The sequence below is a fragment of the Artibeus jamaicensis genome, unplaced genomic scaffold, assembly GCF_021234435.1.
Source record: "Artibeus jamaicensis isolate MK-2021 breed Jamaican fruit bat unplaced genomic scaffold, CSHL_Jam_final contig_387, whole genome shotgun sequence".
In the NCBI taxonomy this organism is placed as follows: domain Eukaryota; kingdom Metazoa; phylum Chordata; class Mammalia; order Chiroptera; family Phyllostomidae; genus Artibeus; species Artibeus jamaicensis.
The window spans coordinates 10,398,487-10,421,062 of NW_026521812.1; the positions used below are offsets into that span (position 1 = coordinate 10,398,487).

At 41.7% G+C, this 22,576-nt stretch overlaps 1 protein-coding gene across 7 annotated transcripts in view; it reads right to left on the reverse strand.

The window, feature by feature from the left end:
* TPD52L1 (TPD52 like 1) overlaps positions 1-22,576 on the reverse strand; it is a 68,851-nt gene that overhangs the window by 18,058 nt on the left and 28,217 nt on the right. For all 7 annotated transcript variants that reach the window (XM_037139622.2, XM_053664720.1, XM_037139623.2 and 4 more), the window contains exons 2-3: positions 6,160-6,275; positions 1,211-1,359 (exon numbers count right to left, since the gene is read on the reverse strand). In XM_037139622.2, the coding sequence (XP_036995517.1) occupies positions 1,211-1,359; positions 6,160-6,275 (265 nt within the window). The remainder of the gene's footprint in view (positions 1-1,210; positions 1,360-6,159; positions 6,276-22,576) is intronic.

Here is a 22,576-nt window from a genome sequence, read left to right on the forward strand (position 1 = left end):
TCCCTGCCCTGTGGCCCACCCTGCCCATCACACCTGGAGCGAACCTGAGGCACCCTCTGCCCATCTCCCTGCTCCCTCCTTCCCTCGCTTCAGCAACAGGACAGCCAGAATTCCGGGCCCTGCAACAGGTCAGCTTGTCCCAGCGGTGTGGTTAGGGAGGCCAAGCAGAAAGAGCCAGCCTGGCTCTCACACCCAGAAGGACGTTCAGGTCAGTGTGACATGAAGCCTCCAGACCTGGACTAAATACAAAGGTGGCCAGACCCAAGGAATTGGAGATTGTCCCACCTTATGCTGTTAAGGGCCATTAACTGGTGTAGGCCACCAATGTACAAAGACACAGGCCGAACTACTGACAGATCAGCTCATTTAATTTAGTGCCTAAAATCCAGCTATGCTTTTCAGGAGACTGTTCTTAAGGTGTTGCGATATATATTTGAAGTTTATAAACATCAGTGTGTGGTGTCTTATCCGTTTCTAAAACTGTCCTCATCAGGTTCGGGAAGGTTGGTTATTAGCCTCTGCAGATACACTGCTGGGCTCCCTGGCTCCATGCTGCCCTACTCTGGGCTGTGCCCCCACCCTGTCTGGACGAGCCCTGGGGAAGCACGAGCACAAACGCCTATAGGGTGGCTCTCTGTTAGGGTAGGAGAGAATATTCTCCTTTCAGGTGGAAACTTAAGGAACCACAGTGGGGAAGCAGCAAACTCCTTTCAGAGGCAGCTCCTCAAACAAAGGCCACCTTAACACCAGAACAAAAGGTCACAGACTTTAGTTCTCAGGAGCAGCAGGCAAAGTGAGCCCCCAGCAAGACAAATAATTGCTATCCATCACTGGTACCTCTTCCTACTACCAGGCCTCTCCATGTCCGCTTACAGTTTTTTGAGAAAACATAAAGAAAAAAATATACATATTAAACAAATTCTTGAAAACATATAATAAAGAGAAAAAAAAGTCTTAACCATACAATTCCCTAAAGGCGGTCTGAGTGAAAATGGGATTTCAGTGAACAAAGTTTAATTTCATGAAGGTACTTTATAGAGTCTGCTCACAGGCAACATATTTAATGATTATCACTTCCCCCCACTTTCAGAAAAAGTATTTTTTTCTATCCACAGTACCAAGTCACCGTCAGCCTTGGAGAAAAAAATACAGAAGGATGGAGAGACAGCAAGTTAACAACAATTTGTTGCTATTCCGCTGCTGTACTTACGCAGTAGTAGTCTGCATGTCGTGCCAGCTTTTGCTGAAGTTCTGTTTTAATTCATTCATCAGGTTCATGCCCAGCTTTTGTTTGATCTCAACCAGATGCCTTTCTTTCGCCGATAAAACTTGCCGTAATGTTGTAATTTCGTCCTCTAGCTACAGGCAGGAAGGAGAATGGTGGGGGAAGATGTCAGACCAGCTGAAACACACCCCTCGAGGCTTTGCGCTGAGGCAGACTTTGCACCCTTTCATTTCTTTTCGTTCCCACCCCAGGCTATCGCAGAGATCCAGTAGCACGGGTAGTTCAATAGTGAGAAATGGATTTTTCAGTTTCAATGATTATAAAAGCAATCACCACTGCTTGCGAGACATTCATTTATACAGCAAAACACAAACAAGAAAATGAAATCGCCTGTAACGTACTGGAAAATAGCCATCGCTTACTTTTTTGGTTTCTAACCTTCCAAACATTCATGCAGACACCTTGATTTTGCCAAGCTAGTATCTTAGGCAGGGCGGAACAGGGAGAAGAGAATGTACATAAGGGAGAGATCTGTGTTGCTTTTTCTTTTTTAACAATTTTATTGACACATAACAGGCTGTATACATTTAAAGTGTACAAAATGTAGGTTGTGACGCAGGTACACTCCTGTGAAGTCATCACACTCCAGATAGTGAACATATCAATTCATCGCCTTCAACAGTTGTTTAGGTCCTCTGTCATTCTCCCTCCTCCCCCTCCCCCTAAGCAGCCACTGGTCTCTCTTTCACTAGCATTTACTTTGCATTTTCTATAATTTTATATAAATTGAGTCACACAGTATATAATTATTCTTGCCTGGCTTTTTTCACTCGACCAGTTTCTTCACATTGTTTGAGGTCCATCCAAGATGCTGCATTATCAGTGATTCTTCCCTTTTTATGGCAGAATAGTATTCTATTATACTGACTCGCTACCATTTTTTTTAATCCACTCACTGACTGCAGCACATTTAGGTTTGGCTAATGCAAATAGAGCTGCTATGAACACTCATGAACTAGGCTTTGTATGGACATGTTTTCTCTTTCAGCATTCCGGGCATGTCCGTGACAGTGTTCCTGCATGAGACTAACATTTGAATTGGCAAAATGGGTTGAGCAGATGGCCCTTTCAACGTTGGTGAGCCTCACCCAATCAGTTGAAGGCCTAAAGAGAACTAAAAAGGTGACTCTTCCCCAAGTCAGGGAATTCTTTCTGCCTGACTGCATTTGAGCTGAGACATTGTGGCATTTTTTCTGCCCTCGTGTTCAGACTGTAACATCAGCTCTTCCCGGGCCTTGAGCCTGTCGGCCTTCGGAATGGAGCTGTGCCACTGGTTCCCCTGCGTCTCTAGCTTGCTGACTATAGATCTTGGAACCTGCTGGCCTCCATCATCACAGCGGCCAATTCCCTATAGTACATCTATTTCCATTTGCTTAATGTCTTAGTGCTTCTCTTTCTCTGGAGAACCCTGACTAATACAGAAGAATGTTACACTAAGACATTATCAGTTGTAAACATTAGCTTAGTACAGAAAGAAGAGAGGTTTTGAGGGAAGGAACGGACAGAGTCTGTAAGTCCAGGAGACGGGAGCTTGAGGGCACTGCGTGTTCTTCCCGGGGAGCCCCACAGCCAGGAAGAGAGAAGCACTGAGGGAGGGTTACAAAGGGCGCCTGAAAGCCGGGGCTGCCTACCTCGTAATGCTGCTCGGCATGTTCCTAATCCTATTCATGCCCATTTTTCTTGAGTCATTTTATCAAGGGGACATTGGCAGTTTTCGATTGTTACATAACATGGATTTACAGTACTAATGCCAACACTTCACCCTTTTCAAAAGCCAAGTCACATTATGGAATACAAAGCATGAAATAAAGCTTAGTGAAATGAAAGTGGGAGCAGGATGTTAGGAGCACAGAAATATTGAACAAGCTTATTGAAAAAGGGAGACAGAGGAAAAAATCCTGAGAATGGATGTGCGAAGTCCTCAGGGATGCCAGGAACAGCTGGTAATAAGATGAATGAGGACAAATGTCTAATGCAAAATAATGTCTTTAATGGGAAGCTTATAAAAAGCATAATCTACTTCTGGCATTTACATATATGAATATTCATAGAAGCTATAGCATAATTTAAGTTAATTATACATCCGATGGCACATCTGCTATGCACAAACCACTGCACCAGATCAGAGGTGACACTGGCCTCACACTGAAGGAACTTTGAAAAACACATGTATTCTATGGCTACAATCACAAACTAAAGACTTAATTGTGTTCACAACAGATTCCTCTTTTAGAATGCAGACTTGGTCCAAGATGTAGACAAATTTGGGACGTTATCGGCTTGTTCTATGTCTCCCACCAGAACATGTCTTCCTATCACCAGCACTTGGTAAGCACACGAGTGTGCTAGTGGTGTGGATGAATGAAATTAGGAGTTTCCCCAAAGTCTACAGGCATCGTCGTAGGAATATAAACAACAGACGGAGAGGATAGGGCAGCAGGGCAGGAGCCAGCAGAGCCGGAAGGCAGCAGGAGAAGCTCCGGAAGCCATACAGAGGAGTGCGCGAAGAGGAGAGAGGCGCACCCCAGGACCCCTTTTAAGCAAAGCAGTCAGAGATGAGAAGTCCTTGTACGCAAAGTTCTGGGGTTAGATCACGGCCATAACTGACTGGCTGACTCAAAGGCAATCTAATAGGCAGGCTTCTGAGGTGTTCTGTTACCCTCTTGGCTAATAGACCCAGTGGGATCTTCCCTTGGACACAGAGGGGTTACTTGAGACCAGGGGTCCCAGAAGGAATCTCTGGAGAGTGGAAGCAGAGGAGATGAGCATTTAAAAGGTGTCTCAGTTCCTCACTGGGCCAGTGGTGGGACTACGGAGGCGGTTCTCTGTGTGTCCTTGTCATAATTAAATCCTAGCCCCTGAGTGCACGTGTGTTTGGAAAGAACCTGATTGCGTGTGTGCATGCACGTGAGTGCTCACCAGTCCTTGTAGACAGGCTCTGAAGACAGATTTAAGAAAGAATGAGCAAAGCAGAGGTGGCCTGAGAGGGAGGGAGAAGACATGAAATGCAAAGAGGGAAAACAGCAAAGATATTCTTCTTTTGCTTTTCACTGGGCAGGGGCAGCCTACAGCTGTCCATGGAGTCACAGTGCTAGTTGGGCAGGATGCAATAATGCTTCCCCATCCCTGAGGAATCCACAAATAAGAGATAGCAAGCATGGAGGCTAAACTAACACATTCCGAGGGATGAAAGCACGATTCCTAGTAACTTGAATAAGTAACAGGGGTCCGGTGTTATTTCCAGAAGCCAATCTCAAAAAGCTTGAGGAATGTGATGCACTGGAAGCTTATTAATGTGGCCACGTAAAATGGTAATTTCTGAGAACACTGCTGGTTATTTATATTCGTGGCGTCTCCAGTTAGAACTCAGGCTTACTTTCTTTTGATTATAAATACATGCTCTCTACTGAGCACTTAGAAAATATGGAATGCACAAAAATACACTGATATATGTATGTATGTATGTATAACCCAGTAATCCCAGAACCTAAAAAAGTCAAGTCATTTTATAAAAGCTGGTCTGTTACAGAGGTTATACCTGAACTTAAACTTGGACTATTATATGGAGCTAAATTTTAGCACAGAATCAGTTTATCTACACTGATCTACAGAATATAACTTTTGGACAGCACAATTGACATGAACAGGTCATGAACCAGAACTCCAGGCTTTAAGAAAACAGGAAGCTGGCAGAGTCTCAGATAAGGCTGGCTTTGGTCAGTGCTCTCTGGAATGAGTGGCCAAACTGAGGTAAACTGAGTAGTTCTGGATCAGCGGCCACAGACAAACCCAGCTAAAGAAGCAGGCTATTTGATTTGAGGTATTGTGCTTAGTAAATTAATTTCTGCTGTACCAGAGGAACAAGCTGCTCTTTTATTTTATAATGAAATTATTTTAGGGTGTGTCTTCTGAAAGCTCCTGGAAAATCTTCAATATGAATATGTGCAATCACGAACACACACAATCAGAATATTAGAACTTGAGGAGTCTACAGTGGACAAAGGGTGAGGGTAAGGTGGATCTCAAAGCTTTGTGCCCAGCCAGCAGAAGAGGCCAGAGCCAGAAGGGGACAAAGCCTTTCTTCCAGTTGGACCAGGAGCTTCCTGCCCTCTGAGCCAGGGATTCAGACTGGGGAGGGGATGCTGGCTTCATCCTTCCTGCCCTGATGCTTATTCTACTTGGAAAACTCCCTGTGTAGGGCTCTTTCTTCCTGTGATGTAACCAAACACTCCTTAGCAAAGGGTATAAGGGTTTTGCATACAAAAGGCTTGAACAAAGACTTGCATTCAAGATGAGCCAGGCATCCACCTCACCTCTAAGTCCAGATGCCCCAACAACAATCTAAGAGCTAATGAAGCCCACATTCATCTCAGCTTTCCTCTTTATCCCCAGAGCTTTATTTTTTTCTGCAAAATAGCACACAACTCAATTAATTCAGTTGCTTTATGATTGACTTTTCATTACAAAACTAAATCATTTCAAAGTATTTGTTGAGCTCAGTTGCTGAGCTAAAACAAGAACTACTCTTAAACAGCAGTTTGTATTTGCACAAAGATCTTGAAGAAATTCCACCAGGTTTGTAAGTGATTCATCTTTCCTGCAGTATTGTGATATGAAAAAGAAGAGATGCATTTCTACAACTATTGTTATTGTTGCTTAGGCAGCATAACCATTCATTTATGTACTGTAACCAACAAATAATGGACAATCAGCATTGCAAAATACCCCCCAAATAAATCATCTTCCAACATATGATTTATTAAATTATATTGAATGAATTATAACCATTTTAATATGAGACTTATATGAAAGAAATAGTAACTCTCAAGATCCAGAGATAGTCATAGCAACAACAGAATTACTACTAAACATACCTGAACTAATTCTGCCTTTAACTCTTGCTTTTCCTCCTCAGAGAGCATGCTAGAGAAGTCGGCACTGGCTACTGCGTCTTCATCTCTTTCTTGCAGTGGTTCAGTCTCCAACAAACCTTTAGGCAATATCGATAAAACATAGTGTGATTTTTTAAATGAGCAAACAAACAAAATGAAACAAAACAAAAATGGACTCATAGAAACAGTGACCAAAAAGACGGTTGCCAGTGGGAGGGGAGGAGGATTGGTAAAAAAGGTAAAGGGGAATGTAGTCATAATATTAAAGTAAGTTTGGTGGTGTGATCACATTGTAAGGTATGAAAATGTCCCATTATTATGTTATACACCTAAAACTAACCAAAGTAATATAACATCATATACCAACTACTTAAATTAAAAAATTTGAAGTACAGCATGAAGAATATAGTCAATAATATTGTAAGAACTATGTATGGTATCAGGTGGGTACTAGAATTATCTATTGGAGGACCATTTTGTACACTGTATAACTGTCTAACCACTATGCTGTACACCTGAAACTACTATGTCAACTGTGATTCAAAAGAATAAAAAATTAAAAATCTGTAAAATGAATTTAGCCAACTTGTATATACACAGTTTGAAAGATACATATACTGACCCTCTCACTAAAAAAAATTTAAACATTTCAGAAAAACATCATTGTCAAGGTGTCATGAGCTTCCAAGAAGGTAAACAATACTAAGAAGTTAAAAAGCTAAGTGGGGAGCCAGAGATGTAAACAAAGTAAGTTTTCATTAGTTCTCCTTTTGCTACAAGGATGAATTCCAACCTTAGCTTTCACTCTCTCTTGGGGTTCAGGGGACAGAGAGTAAAGTTCAGGCCCACCTAAGGAGAGGAGTTTTAGGTGAGACCCCCACCTCATTCTGCCCCCAGGGCTGTAACCTAAGAGTGAGGTGAACAGGAGACAAATACTGTCGGTCCACACAGCGACTGCAAGGCTGACTCCCCGCCATGAAACACGACACTGAATGGCGAGACCCAAAGATCATCCCCTGAGAATTCAGAACCTTGAAGGGGACTGTGTGTGCACTTGCAACTTGAATGCTCCTACCTAAATGGTCCAAAGCAACCATGTGATAAGAATTCAGGGCCTGAAGCCCTTTTCGCACTTTGGATGTGGCAGTGTGCAGATATGGAACCTGGAGCAGCTGCAGCTGTGAGGACACATCACAGACATACGAATTCTGGTAGAGGGGAAATGGGAAGTGCCTGGGTTCTTTATGACATCTTCGTGCCACAGACCAACCAGGCAGAGTTCAACCTCTCACTTGCTATGTGACAGAAATGCCTTATTATTAAAAAAATGAGGAAGGTTTCTAGTAGAGTCCCTCAGCACCTGGCCAACTCAAATGCGCATGTTCCCTGGAGGGTCTGGGAACGGACCCACTCATACATGGAAGCTTCATTATGATGTATGTTAAGACAGGGCTGGCATCTGTACATCCCTGTGGGGAGGAAGGTTTTGTAATAAGTTTTCTTGGAACAAGCATATCCATAGAGAAGAAGTAAAATTGAACACCTTTACCATTCAGAAAAGTCAAACTGTAAAGATTATAGAAGACAACATAGGAATTTACACTGATGAATCTCTAGGTGGGAAGGATTTCTTAAGATACGAAAAAGGACAACTAGGAAAGAAAAAAATAAATACAATTAAAACTATTTCTTCATCAAACACAATGTGGAAGATGAAAAGGCATGCCACTGATTGGAAGAAGATATCTGTCACGTGTGCAACCATCAAAAAATTAGTTCCCAGAACATAAAAAATCTCTACAAACCAAGTTTTAAAATGTTAATAACTCAATAGAAAAATGGTTCAAAAGACTCAACAGATTCTTTATAGGGAGAAATCACAAATGGTTAATAAACTCAAGAAAACAAGCTCAACTTCATTGATGTTTGGGGAAATGCACAGGAACCCATTTCATACCCACTTGACTAGCAATAAGTTAAAAGTCTGACATTAGTGAAAATTGGTGACGTTGTGAAGGATGCAAAGCCTCAAAATTGCTGACAAGAATAGAAATAGAAAGAGGTGGAAAATAATTAACATTATGTAATAAAGTTGAACATTTAAACACCCTACAATCCAGTAATTCCACTCATGTATTGGTATGTACCTGAAACACACGTGACTATCAGAGGTTATGAATAAGAACTTTCATGGTAGCAAAACACTGTAAGTCATGCAGCAGTCCACAAACAGGAGGACCCATCAGTGCACCCTGGTGCATCACACAAGAAAGGCTGGGCAGTAGTGAAACAAGTGAACTACAGCCGCACACTCTGCATAGGTGAGACCTGGGAACCAGAGACCTAGTGAAAGTTGCAGGCACACCCAAAGTGCGGTTTGTGTGAAGTCTCCAAAACATGCAGCAGTAAATAAAATATGGTTTGAGAATAGATTTACGAAGGAATGCAAGGCAGTGATAAAATAGCCAGGACCCTGGTTTGCTCTGGGTAGGTGGAGAAGGAAGGTGGAAATGGGGGAACCCGCAGCACCTCCCTGCAGGGTTAATGGCAGGGCTCCATTTCTAGGACACTGAATTTCTGTGCATGAGTATCCTCCGTACTTTAAATGTATTTTCTAAATGTTCTTTTGTATGTTTAGTATTAGTATTCAATAAAACAATTAAAAACATATTTTGTCAGAAGTCAAAAGAGAAAGGTCAGTAACTATCCTGCAAAATCAGAGCCTTCTAGTTAAAGAGAGTAAAAATATGGCCCAACCTTCAAAGCTTCTCTGAAGCTGGCCTCACGGTGGAGCCCACCGTAACCGCACCTTTTTGTCGGAATCAACAGTGTACCTCAGCACCTTGTTTCACTGCTGATGCCCCAACACGTCAGCGAACACGGCATCTTGCTGACCCAAGTGCATCTGGTCCTTGTCCCCTCTGTGGACTCCATTGCTCAGTAATGTCCTTTTCAATGAGTGATACTTGTTTATTGCAGAAGACAGGAGAATAAAATTGTCCATTTCTAATTAAAATCACTCTTATTCACATTTCCCAGAAATAACTATCCTTTTGGTCCCTCCTTGCTAATGTTTCTTCTACTCATTTGTGCATGCTTTTTATATATTTTATATGCATTTACTGTTGTGAACTTGATTTATTTACTCTTTCAATAGGATATCATGAAAATCCTTCATGTCTAAAACTAATGTACTTTTGTACATTTTTTATGGTTCTACAGTATTTTGTCTCATGCATGATGGTAATTTTTTCTTTTTCATTGGGAAGCTGCAGTGAATATCTCCTAACCAGGTCATCAGGCAAAATTTTGATGATTTGGTATAGACTGTGCTACTGAGTCAGAGGGTGAGGACTTGAACCCCCGCTGCCTAATCACTGGGCAGACAGGCAGTGTCAAGTTCATGTAAACATCAGAAGCATAGGAGAGTATCTCTAGACCCTCGGTACAACGTAAATAACCCATTTAAAGGGGGAAAAACCATGGCCATTTGTTTCTGCTTGTAAATATTTATGTTTACACGTGGCCAATGTAGTTTTAGTCAGTGTTCCAGGACAAATGTCTCAATCGGGAAGCAGCTGCATTCCAAGCACAGGTTTAAGGGGTGGGCCAGGAAGGTAACAGTGTGGTAGGTTAGGAAACTGTGTGGTGGGAACCTAGGAGACGCTCTGGTTTGCTCCCCAACTCAGCCTGGCCCCGGGACTTAGGGATGTTGCTCAAATTTAGCTAGAACCCAGGTTCTCAAACTTCTCTCTTGACAACGTGAGAGGTCATCAGCCAGGCAAAAGCATAGACAATAGTTCCAGGTTCCTAGACTTTTCAAGACATCAAACACCTTTACTATCTTCATATATTCCAGGAAGAAAATCTGAAATCACCTTCACTGATAAAACATGAATTGGGAAACTTCTAGTGCACGTAGGGAAAGATGGAGTCCCACATGCAGCAGGAAGCTTCTATTCAGCACCTTCCATGGACCAGGTACATACAACTCATAAAGTGAGATATTCTGCACTGGCCTTCAGCTCTGATCTGGTGTGCGTCCCACATCTCAAAGATGTCACAGGTTTTTCAAAGTCTCAGTCCCAAAAGCCAGCCATTCAGGAAATCTGCCTGGAGGCCAAGGTGCTAGTTAGTTCATGTCTAATTAGAATGGTCACTTTGTTCATTCTCATCTTTGAAGTTAAATGACGACTCCCCATCCTCTTTTTCTACTTACAAATTTACATCCTGCTACAGTCTTTTCCAGTGGGTGTTCCCTGAGTCCCACAGTTCAGCACAGGGAGCTCAGCACCGGGAGCCATGCACCCACGGACAAAAGGAAATCAGGGTCTGCTGTTTCTACCAGAATATGCTCCACTCACGGGGCTAGTGAGGCAGCAATCAAATCATGGGGTCAACTGATAATTTCAGAATCAGAATAGGTGAAAAGTGGAATTGGTTAAAAAAGTAATTAACCAGTGAAATTAAATCAGAACCAGAAGAACCAAAAGCAACTGGTAAGAGATATCAAGTGGCAGATGATAATGAGAGAAGAGCTGTAAAACCTGTATAAAATGATCTAGTTACTACGGAAGCAGATATTAGAAGAGATTAAAAACATTTTTAAAAATAAAAATAACAGGCAAAACTGTTCAGAAAACACGATTTTGTAGCAGGTACTGTACGTTATGAGGCAACTTCGTGAATTTGGTTCTCTTTCTCAAATGCCCAAACCATGCCCCTTTTGTATGGTGCAAAAAAAAGCACTAAAAGAGACAGCAGGAAGTCAGGAATTCCACCTATGAGGTTGCTGCTCTCTAGCAGAGTACACTGACCTCAATGACCTCATCTATAAAAACAGAGGCTTTACCAGGATTTAAAAATTAAATGACATTTAAGCAGACATGTGAACATGTTTTAAAAATTTTAATTTCCATACAAACTGTAGCAGCATATTGCTGAAACTGAGGGTAATGGTTTTTAGGAATATTAATGAGCTATATTCTCTTTTGCCTCCCCAATAATGTGTTATTTTCCTAGCTGATGTAAGGTGCCCATCTGTCTGAAGGGCCAAGAAGCAAAAGAAACACAATGAAAAAAATTAATATTCAGATTTTTGGCATTTGAAATTATATTGGCCAGAAAGATGAACAGCCTTGCAAAATAAGCAGTTTTCCTAGAAGAGGATGTTCTCCAATTTTTATTTTCCTCTTTGTACATCAAAAGCCAACCCAAAGCATACAGTTAAGGATGTCCCACTTCAGTACACAGTGTACCAGGACTGACAGAGGATGGATGGGCCTCCTCCTCCTCCTTGGGAGGCGGTGGGATGAGGGAAGGGAGAAAGCAGAGAGAAGCTGACATATGTGTGTGTTCAATCTTTCTCTTTGACCTGGACCCAAAAAGATTTGTAGAGGAACCTGCGAAAGATGGTTTGCCCCTGCAGATCCATCGTCTGCCTGCTTCCACCCTGCTTTGTGTCTTGGGAGACTGATGTAAGGATTGCACTGTTTCCTTGGTACTTCTGTTTCTGGCCCCAGTGAGGTGACGGGGCAGAAGAGAGAGGTGGGCAATGTTCATAGCATATTGCCTCCCTCCCTGCCAGGCTGGGCCATGCGTCGCTTAGCTTTTCACTACCAAAAGCCACAGTAACTATTTGGAAGCCCTCTTCTACAGCTCTGCTCTTGTCAAGTTCAAGAACCCCACCCTCTTGTTCAGCCCAGGGACTATATTGACTTCCTGTGCTGTGGTTGTGAGGAGCTTCAACATCCCCTGTTGGTTTCCCTTAACTCTTCCCATCTTTATAATAGTCTCTTCATTAAACTCTCTTCAATCAGGCACCTCTTTTGAAAACGCCATCTGTTTCTTGCCTGGCCCCTGACTAGTGCAGGAAGGCTGCCCCAATTTCCTTTTTGAATTGTAGAAAAAAATATCTTTCAGGCTGTCCCACACAACCAACCTGGGGCACAGACAGACACATGCCTGTACACCGGGCAGGTGCTGGGGGATGGCAAAGATCGGTCCTTGGTCTTTAGTTCCCCAGTGGACACTTCTGCAGTCAGTTAACCATACATGGGGCCCAGAACTCCCCACAGTACTTAGGAAGAACCTCGCCACCTTGACAAGGGGCTGGTGCCCCTGCAGCCAGCACCGAGGCTATGGGCCATGGCCAGAGGTGTGAATAGAAGAGGTGGGAAAAATTTCCCAAAGAAGGTCAAGGTGAACCTGATTCAGCTTGGTAAAGCTACTGGCCCAAACTCAGCAGAGGAAGACAAACTCAAGAGTAATAACCACTGCCACCAACACACCATTAATGCGCACTGTCAAGCACTCCGGTGGGTTAGGTCATGGCTTCATACACGTGACTGAAACAGTAGAGACAGTTGTGTGTAAGTTAAAATGAGTACAAACTATGATTTCAGATGAGTGGCCATATTCTGTATTGTTGAAAAAATATATAAAAGTTCCAGAACTTGTTTTTTGGGGGTATCTTTTATCTTAGTTTTTGAGTTCTTTAATTTGAAAAATATTTACTTTTTAAAAAAGTATGTATCACTTACATCTTCATTTTCATTTTATTTTATTTTCATTGAATGTATTGGGGTGACATTGGGTAATAAGATCATATAGTCAGCCTGACTCCTGCTCTAGAGATAGACATGGTCTCTACCTTTCACGGTTGTTCCCTGTAACCATGTGTGGAAGGATAGTCCAAAAAGAATGGCTGTCAGTGTATCTTCTTGCAAAGTGGGCGGAAATGCAAGAGGTCTACTTAGAATCATAGTGTACAGGTGGTTTCTCATTTTGCAGATGAAGACATTACGGCTCCAATGTGAAACAGCTGACCCAGCTCACGTGGTTGGTGAACGATAGACTTGAGTGTTGACTGCAAGGCTGTCAGGTTACAGAGTTCGTGTGTTTTCAACTTGACCACAATATCCCATGTAGAGGTGGAACAGGAACTAAAATGTCTGCCTCTTTATCCCACCCCAGAAAACCTTCTGCTCAGTAAGACAGCCTCATTGAGGGTCAAGTTCTGTAACTTTAGCATCTGTAGTTTCCCCACTACTGAGCATTGTGAAGAGTTTAGGGTGGGCTTACGTCTCCTAAACCCTCTCAAATAGCACTTCCCCAACTAATGTTTGCTGAGTTAATCCCCTAGGATAGAAAATCAAACTATCAAGTCTTGATACCCTTTCCAAGTCTTTTTGCCATCTGTCATATTTGCCTACACCTTTTGATTTTAATTACTGTGACAGTGATTCAGGCTTTATCCCTACACACAGAGACAACTGAAATCTTAGCAATCTCCCCACCGCCCGGCCTACACAACACTCAAATCAATATTTTGAACACATTAGTTTCCTCATGTCAAAACTCAGTTCAGAAACATTCAATGGATGGCATCGCTTCCAGCCTAAATTTGAAAATCGTTACACTAACACTTAACTGATGGTTCCAACTAGCCTGCCCAGGATTTTCCCACCAAGCTTCCAACCAGCCAGGCTGCCATATGCAGTGTCCCCTCGTCACGCTTTATTCAATCCCATGCTCTTGTGTCTCTTGGCTTAAAAAGCCTCTTTCCTCTTCCTCCTCAGTCTCTCTTCTAAAAATCCTACCCATTTGCCAACAACACTAGAATAACAAGTAACATGTTATATGCTTTAATATTGACCTAAAGTGCTGACTTTTTTGTTTTCTATCCATCTTACTATGTACATTACTATCTATAACTCCTAAACGCCATATGTAGTCTGAGCTACAACTTGCATTATAAATTGCATTAAGACAAATAATAATATATATTACTATAGTTATAGTTAAACAATTTTATGAATAATTATTTGGGGCACTGTCTTGTAGAATTTTATTGTTCTTCTTAAAATATAAACACATGAGTCAGCACTATTAATAGCATTGTTTTCTAAAGCATTGGTTTCATTTAATAATGCAGCTTAAAAAAGAAGTCATATCTGTAGTACTCACCTTGACTGTGTACTAATCAGGAGAATAAAGAAAGATTTTATGTTTTTTATTAAGTATTTCATCAGAACCTGTTTCTAAGATTGTAGTATGTTAGATTAAATTCTTACAATCCATCTTTCGGCTTTTAAAAAAATGTGGCGTTCGGTGGCAATCCAAATGCAGGCTGATGAAAAAAGACTCTAGTGTCTACATAAAAATTTGTGACTGGGCCCTGGCTGGTGTAAGTCAGTGGATTGAGCTTGGGCTGTGAACCAAAGAGTCACTGGTTCAATTCCTAGTCAGGACATGTGCCTGGGTTGCAGACCAGGTCCCCAGTGGGGGCCCTGTGAGAGGCAAGCACACATTGAGGTTTCTCTCCCTCTCTTTCTCCATCCCTTCCCCTGTCTCTAAATAAATAAATAAATAAGTAAGTAAGTAAATAAATAATCTTAAAAAAAATTTGTGACTGGCCAAAACCAAATTTTGGCTAAAGACGAAAGTGCATGCTATGAGGTAGCCATCAACAAATACATGAAAATATGTCTTTCCATTTCTCATTCAGCCATATGTACAAGGTCTTCTGATGCCAAGAAGAAACATACTTTGCTATAAAAGTCTCAGGCTAGCTGTGTACTGTTGAAATCACCAATATTCAGTACGATGCTGCAGATAACAGAAAATACATGGTTCGCACCAGTTAAGCATGTAGCGCGTGGCTCTCAAGGGTGAGCAAGCTTCGAAGAGGTCAAACTGAATGGGGATGCACAAAAACCTAAACCATCATTTTTGTGGCTAAGGTCTGACCAGAACTCCTGCTGAGCTCCAGGAATAATAATCCCAGAAAGACTCAACAGGCTGCAGTACCCAAGGCTTCCCTGGTCTCATGCCAACCCATGGCTTTAGGGTGCTCCTACAGGCACTGAGCACTGTAGGAATTTAAGATGATGGGTAGGACCAGCTCACCCGAAGGCTACAGCGACACTGCCCAGAATCTTGGGAGTGGCTCGCTTTATGACATCATTTTACTGGGCTAACAACAGAAACTACCACTGCATTAATGCACAGCTTTGATTACTGTGTAAGACCAGCTGGCCATTCAGGCTGGCATTCCAGGCTGGCTGCGTATTAGAAAAATACCATATTCCAAGATATAGTATATAAAGCTTAAATTCATATCATTCTCTGCAGTTTTTAAGGTCCAGCAATACTGCAGTGATGGGCCTCTTAGAGGACAGTTTCTACCAACAAGTCTCCTGGGAGACTGATTTGCCAAGAAGACCAAATATCATAGGGCACATTCTATCATCTTTATATCCTCAGAGTAAAATCTACTTGAGAAACCAAAGAAACAGCAAAACATTGTTGGTAAGGATTAGGACAACTAGAGGGAGTTAGATGACTTCAAGATATTGTAGCACTTACAATGTATTTTAACTGCATTGTTGTCTTTCGCCTTTAGAGTATCACTGTTAACACTAGTTGCTCAATAAGCAATTGTGGAATAATTTAATTAGTTATCATGACCTAACATATGCAATATTCAAATGCCTATAAATTAAATTTGATGCAGTCAAGGAAGCACCTCTCTTCTTGTACTGTTAAAGATAAAATAACTAAGACTTACAACCCATGCCATGGCCATTGAAAGAAACAGCAAATACTATGTAACAGAGGAGGAACAGCTGTCAGCTGTCCCAGTAGCAACACTGCATCTAGCCCCTTCAAAAGCCTCGTGAAGCCAGAGGCTAGCTTTCATCCTATTGATGTTCTGTCTGAGTTTACACCTTTACATTCCCAAATGAAACCACTGCTAAGCCTCTATTTCCTCAAAAAGGCTATAAGTAAGTAAAATAAAAAATATTAAGACAAATTAGGATCTTCATGACCAGAAGGGTGACCCTAGAATGTGAACTGCTTTGGGTAGTGAAAACACCTACAGCAGGATTTCAAGCAACACCCCGGTGAATTGAAAACGAGCATGTACCCAGGACTATTTGTGGTGGAAAGGTGTCTCTTCATGTCACCGGGACACAGCTGTGCTATGCTTCCCAACCTCCATGTTAACTCATGTTTAGGATACAACAATGAAAGAAAACTTTACTTAACTGCCAATGCTATAGAAAGTTTTGAAAAAATTGTTTTGTAAATAAGTCAAGGGAGCAAGTATAGAAGGCACAGGTTTTTTTTTCAATGAAAGCCAGAAACACAGCAGCTTAAGTCCTTACAGATGATGGGGTAAATGTGTTCTTCCAGGGGCTGCTTCTGAACTTCACTCCAGTGGGACCGACTTCAATCACAACTGAAGAAGGAGTTGCTCAGACCTGCACTTTTATTCCTCATAAGGGGTCACATGACCTCATCCACACCAATGGCTTTTCCTGGTTACCAGCATCTCAGTGACTATACTCAAAACTATGGAAGTCAATTTTCAATTAAAAGATGTATAATATTTATGACAAATTGTCTCGGCTTCAAATAATGTAGCATCTCGGCTTCAGATGCCATCGTTGGCACCTTCAATCCCAAAGATGTAGGCATTTGGGATATTCTGCCCATTTCAAATCACTCTTTGCTGCTCTTCAAAGGCATGGTTTGACACACAAACAAAGTAGATGCACACTACATAAAACAGCAACTCAGCCCAAAATAACACAAGAACAAAGACATAAAAGCACAGCAGCCACAAATCTGTGAATAAAGAAAGCCAAACAAATGGAAAACCAAAAATAGCTGATGTTCCTGGTGGATAGACTCTGGGAACTTCCTTTTCTGAATAAACACCTACATTGCAAGAGAAAAAAATGAAAATGTTACAGGAATGTGTATAGACAAACCACACATATGCAGACCATTTCAACCTTCAAACCATCCTATTTTCTGCATTTCCACCCCCTCGCACACCAACGCCCACACTTATACAAATTTACTTCTCCTAGAACTTGGGAAAGAAGTCAAACGTGACAAAATATAAATCTCATAATTTAACACCCTGCCTTAGATTGTTGCCTTCAGCAAGAAGGGAGATGGTCTCATTTATTTTACTAAGAAAACTAACTCTAGGATAATAAATTATTCTAAATTCAAATTCGTTACCAAAAAGAAACACTTATTTAAAGAAAAAAATCCCTTCTGTTTCTCTGTCTTCTCCTCCCATCCTCCTCCTCCTTACACTATAGGACTTGAGAACTGGATTTTCCATTCATTAATTTGGTGAGTTGTCCCCAAGCTATAGCTCAGAGCTCTGAGACCAGTGTCCACCTCCAAGCCCTGAAGGAGTGAGACGGACAAGTCTGTGTCTGCGATCAGCTTCACTGGGCAGGTTACTGGACCTCCTCTGTCATTCCTTAAATGCTCACTGGGCTTTATAGCATGCTGGGCCATCCTTTAGGGCAAGTTCAGGAAAACAGTAAAACCATCCCTTTTGCAATGGAAGACCTCCACTATGAACATGAAGCAGGACACAATACAACTCTCTCCCTCCAAGGCATTTAAAGAAGGAGTCCAAAAGACCTCTTCAGACAGGCTGGTACATGTCAAAGTCCTCTAGTCCTTACACAACATCAAGGCTACAGTAGGGATGATGTCATGAGGGCAACATAGAAAGCTTGGATCCATGGCTTTTGGTCCTGTAGCCTAATTCAGAGGCCTAATCTTTTAAAGAACACTGATCAGAGGTATAAGCAGTTTTCCCTGTACTTTTAAGCCATCAGTTCAGTAATACATTTCTCCAGTTTCACTTATCAAATCTTTTGCATTTCAAAGAAATGCTCTTGACAATGTGCAGGAGAAACTCTGTTTTTATCTTAAAATCTGTATAGAAAAATAAATGCTAAAAGAGATGAAAATATGTATTTCTGAACTATTAAATATTTAGCAAAAATAAATTATGCAAGAATTAGAGAAGTTTAAGGTAAGTCATACACAAGAAAATGCAACAGCCAAATGAAATATGAAAAGACCTTATTAGTAATAAAGGAAATGCAAATTAGAATCACAAATATATACCATTTTTTTCATCCACGAGAGCAGCAAAAATGCAAAAGTTGGATAACAGTGTGTGTTGGCAATGTTGTGGAGAAATAGGTCCTGTCATATATCACTGGTCTCTGGGCTAGGACAGCTGATGGTAAGACTTTGATTCTGCCATCCCATTCTTGAGAGTCAATCTTATAGAAAAAAAAGACTGCCTAAGAAGATAGGTTTTAGATATTTACTGCAGCATTGCTGGTAGTTGTAGAAAACTATAAAAACTTGGATGCTGAGCAGTAGGGGAATAAATGAGACAAGTACAGTGTACCCATTATACTATGGTCGAGTTATTAGAACTAATGACCAGAAGGAATGTTCACTGTATTTTGTCAAATGTGGAAAGTAAATTGCTGCGTCGTGTTTGCACATAATCCATTTAGGAAGAGGAATAAAAATGGTTGGGAATGTTAGTCTCATGAATACAGCCTTTGGATCCCCACTTCATTAAACAAGAAAGGGTCTTGGGCCTGTGACACTTCCTACCAGAGATACAGAGCCACGGGCCTGGGGCCAGTTTATCACCTTGTGAGGGAGTATCTTTCCCCATTTCAGGTTCAGTATGTGCTCCCTTGTTCTGCTTAAGCATGGGGTGTCAAGGACCCTCAGGCACACCCCTAGTTTTCAGTATTTCACACTCCTCAGGGGAGGGGGAGGGATTAGAGTCCTTCCCTCCAATGTTGATAGTGGTAGAAAGGAGAGGGGTACAAGTTGGCCAATTGCCCAATCACTTGCTAGAGATACAGGGGGGACCTGCTGGCCACGACATACTGATGCATACTATTGAAGCCGATCTTGTTCTGTTTCTTCTCTATGCAAGTAAGGGCTTGTTTTAGCCTGTTTAAAGTAACATCTGATTTCCACTATTTTGCTTCACTGTTTTCTTTGGCAACTCCAGCTCTAAGATGCAACCAAGAGCAGTGTTTGGATTCCTCACCTGGGACTGGTACACTGAGTTCTGCTCTTTCGGGATTAATAACTAGTACACAGTACTCTGTTTAACAAAAATACCATATATGTGAATGGGAATGTCCACGTGTTTGTATGAGCACTGAGAAGGGTGAGGAAAGATACATACCAAATTGTATGCTGGTTACTGCAAAAGGGAGAGATTAAATAAGGAGAAGAAGACTGACTCTCCTTCATATACCCCTGTAGTACTTGGCTGGTTACAATAAGCATGGCAATGGACTGCATCTTTGTGTCTCCCCAGATACATATGCTGAAATCATAATCCTTAATGTGATGCTGTTAGGAGGTGGGGCCTTGGAAGGTGATTAGGTCATCAGGGTGTCGCCCTCATGAATGGGATTAGTGCCCTTATAAAAGAGGCCCCAAAGAGCTCTTTGGCCCTTTCCACCTGTGAGAACATAGTAAAAAGATGGCCTTCCATAAACCTGTCATCAGATGTCAGCAGCAGCTGCTGGAGTGTCCCACACTTGTAGACACACAGCCTTTGCTCACATCTGAAGATAAATGATTACTGAGGAACATTCAAATACTAGGTCACATTAAAAGAAAATCAGGTCATTTGAATTATTGAGAAGCCACATACATCTCTGAGACTATTTTCTGAAAATATTTCTGATATTTTGGGTGGAAATTTTCTCAAAAAAATATGTACTTAAATCTGTGGCTAGTCAATTTTCAACACATTGTTAACAAATGACTGAAATCTAGAGCTGTTTTTAAAAAATAGAAGCTCAAACTACCTTAAGAATTTATTAATGGAATTTATGCCATGCTAAACATATCTGAGAAGCAGGACAGGGCCCAAGTTCTCTTTTAAAGACCTTTTTAGTCAGCAAACAAAATGAAAATATGCAAAGGAGATGACCAAAAGAAAGCCTTCGACAATAACCATTGGTTTTAAAAGGGTATATTCCTCTCAAAAAGGCGTGGGAGGCGGAGCAGCGACAGCGGAACCGACCATGACTGCTGGTCGTCTCCTGCGTCCCCGGGAAGGCAGCCCAGGCGGTCACGGAGGAGACCTTCACCTCACAATGCAACAATGTGGAAATGCAATGAAAGTGAGCTTTAAAAGGCGCCTTATGACTGTAAAGTGTTTTTATGCATTAGGTCATTTAAAACTTTTTATCAACATCTGATTTCCACTATTTTGTGATGTAAGTATTCACTTCTATTGAAGGCAAGATAAATTTAAATATTTTTTCTTTTAGAGTTTCATTTGACTTGAAATAACACTCTATAGGCAGAATTTAACTAGTGACCTTTTTGTGATGCCATGCAAATATCAGCAATTATTTAATAAATCGTACAAGTCTATCAAAAATTTCAAACTTATTGCAGGTAAAATTTAAAATCAATAAAATCCAACTTTAGATTTTATAATCCATAGTGTAATAAACTAGTTTAGTTAGAATTGCTTATTTAAGTTTAAAAAATCATTTACTTTCTTTTTAGAATCCAGAGAAAGCTCTCTTTCACCAGAATTGGATTTCGGTTCAGAGCAGTGTCTAGATTCTACTGTCTCTGCCTTCTTTGGTGCCAGACGAGGTCAGTAATCTTGGGGTGTCAACAGTATTTTAACACGCTCTTTCATCCTTAGGTTAAGGATGAAGAAAAATCAGCCTTGTTCTTTTTTCCTATGACTATTTGGCTGGATGTGTTTCTCAGCCTGAGCACTATTGACATTTTGGGCCAGAGAATTCTTTGTTTTGCCCTGGGCATTTCAGGATGTTTAGCTGTACACATAGCTTCTAACAGCTGGACACCAGTAAGAAGCTGTTTTCCTCCAGTTGTGATTATTAAAAATGTCTCCAGACACTGTCCAAGGTTCCCTGTAGGACAAAATGTAGCCCCGTTGAGAAATATCGAGGAAGCTCTGATTCCTCACAGAGACAACCAGCTCCACATCCACAATCGTGGCTCTGGGCACGAGCTGACTCTTGTCTTCACAGTGTGTCAGACGTTACGCCAGGAGTTTAATGCACGAGTCCATATGGGTAGGTATTACTATCCCTAATTTAGGGTTGAGAACATTGATATTCATAGAGAAACAGTGGTCAAGCTGAGCTCTCCTGCTTTTTCTATATTCAGGGGACCTATCACCTCAGCATGTCCCTGGACCTCCCAGCTCCAGAATTTGGTCATGTGTCTGTAGACAGATTCCCCTTACTCCATGCACCCAAGCATGAGTGTGCCAGGCCGGAACTGGAGCAGCCACTGCAAGCAGAGATGGAAAGTAAGGCAGGGGAACTTCTCAGTTTTTCCATCTCCAGTTAGTAGGTGAAAAATCGCTGAACCTCACCACTATGTGGTTTAAATGCTCCACAAGACAACTGGGGATATAGTAGGTACCGAAGACTCCAATCACCTTACGGGGTTTAAAGCACTCCCAGTGGCTGAGAGCCTTCTGAGTTGCCCCTGCTCTAATCAGGACCCACTGGAAACCGGCCGCAGACCTTCTATCCTCGAAGACAGACAGACCTGGGACTCCTTCTCCTCTCAAAGAGCCAAACAGAGTTCAGGGTCATACTCACATTAGTCAGAGAGCCAGGGTCTTGGCTTAAAGCCCAGGGTATAGTCCTAGTTCCTGGTGAGGCTTTGACAGTGTTGGCCGTCTCAGGTCCTGGTCTCTGCTTATTTAACTGGAGCCCCAGGCTCACTCAGAGGTCCTGGGCTAGATGATCACCTGGACCAGAGGCGCTGGCCCAGCTGTACCCACGTGGACTCAGAAATGAGATGCTGTCAACCACACCCTGTCGTGACATCCCTACCTCCTCCTTTTATTTCCCTGTTTCTGGAGTCAGTAGTGACCCTGCTATTTCAGGTATGGACACCTGAAAATGGCTTCTTTAGACCCTGAAAATAGATGATGCTGCCCTCCCCTCTGAGGTGCAGTAAGCTTCAATTCCCTCTGGATTTTTCTACTTTCAATACGTACACTTTTGCTTGCTTAGTTCCTGCCACTCATCTGAACCCTCAGCACTTAAATGAAAGACAAAGCAAGTAACTTGGCAAGTGGTTCTGATCTTTTGGGGTGCATGCTATTTCAGAGGCACTCTTATTTCTGAAGTGTTATCTAACTTTAAGAAAACATTAAATTATATGTTGTTTTAGAAATAGCAAACTTAAAGTACTAAATACTTGATTAGTACTTTAATTAGTACTTGATTTCTACTTTGGGTAGAAAATAGGCTTTGCTTTTTAAAAAAATCCTTTCAAGTATCCTGCCTCGAGAATTCTGAACCTTGCACCTAACACTGAAATGTCTTTCCTTTGGAGGCTGGTGGGGAGTCAGAGGGGTGTGTCTCCTGCTTTGAGGGACAAACATTTCCTTGAAATTCTCCCTGGTAGAGAAAGAGCTCAAAGATGGACATGAAAATGAGTTGCGGGAAAACAAGGAAAGTTACATTTCATGTATTTCTTAACCTGTGAACTTGATTCATACCCACTCTAGACT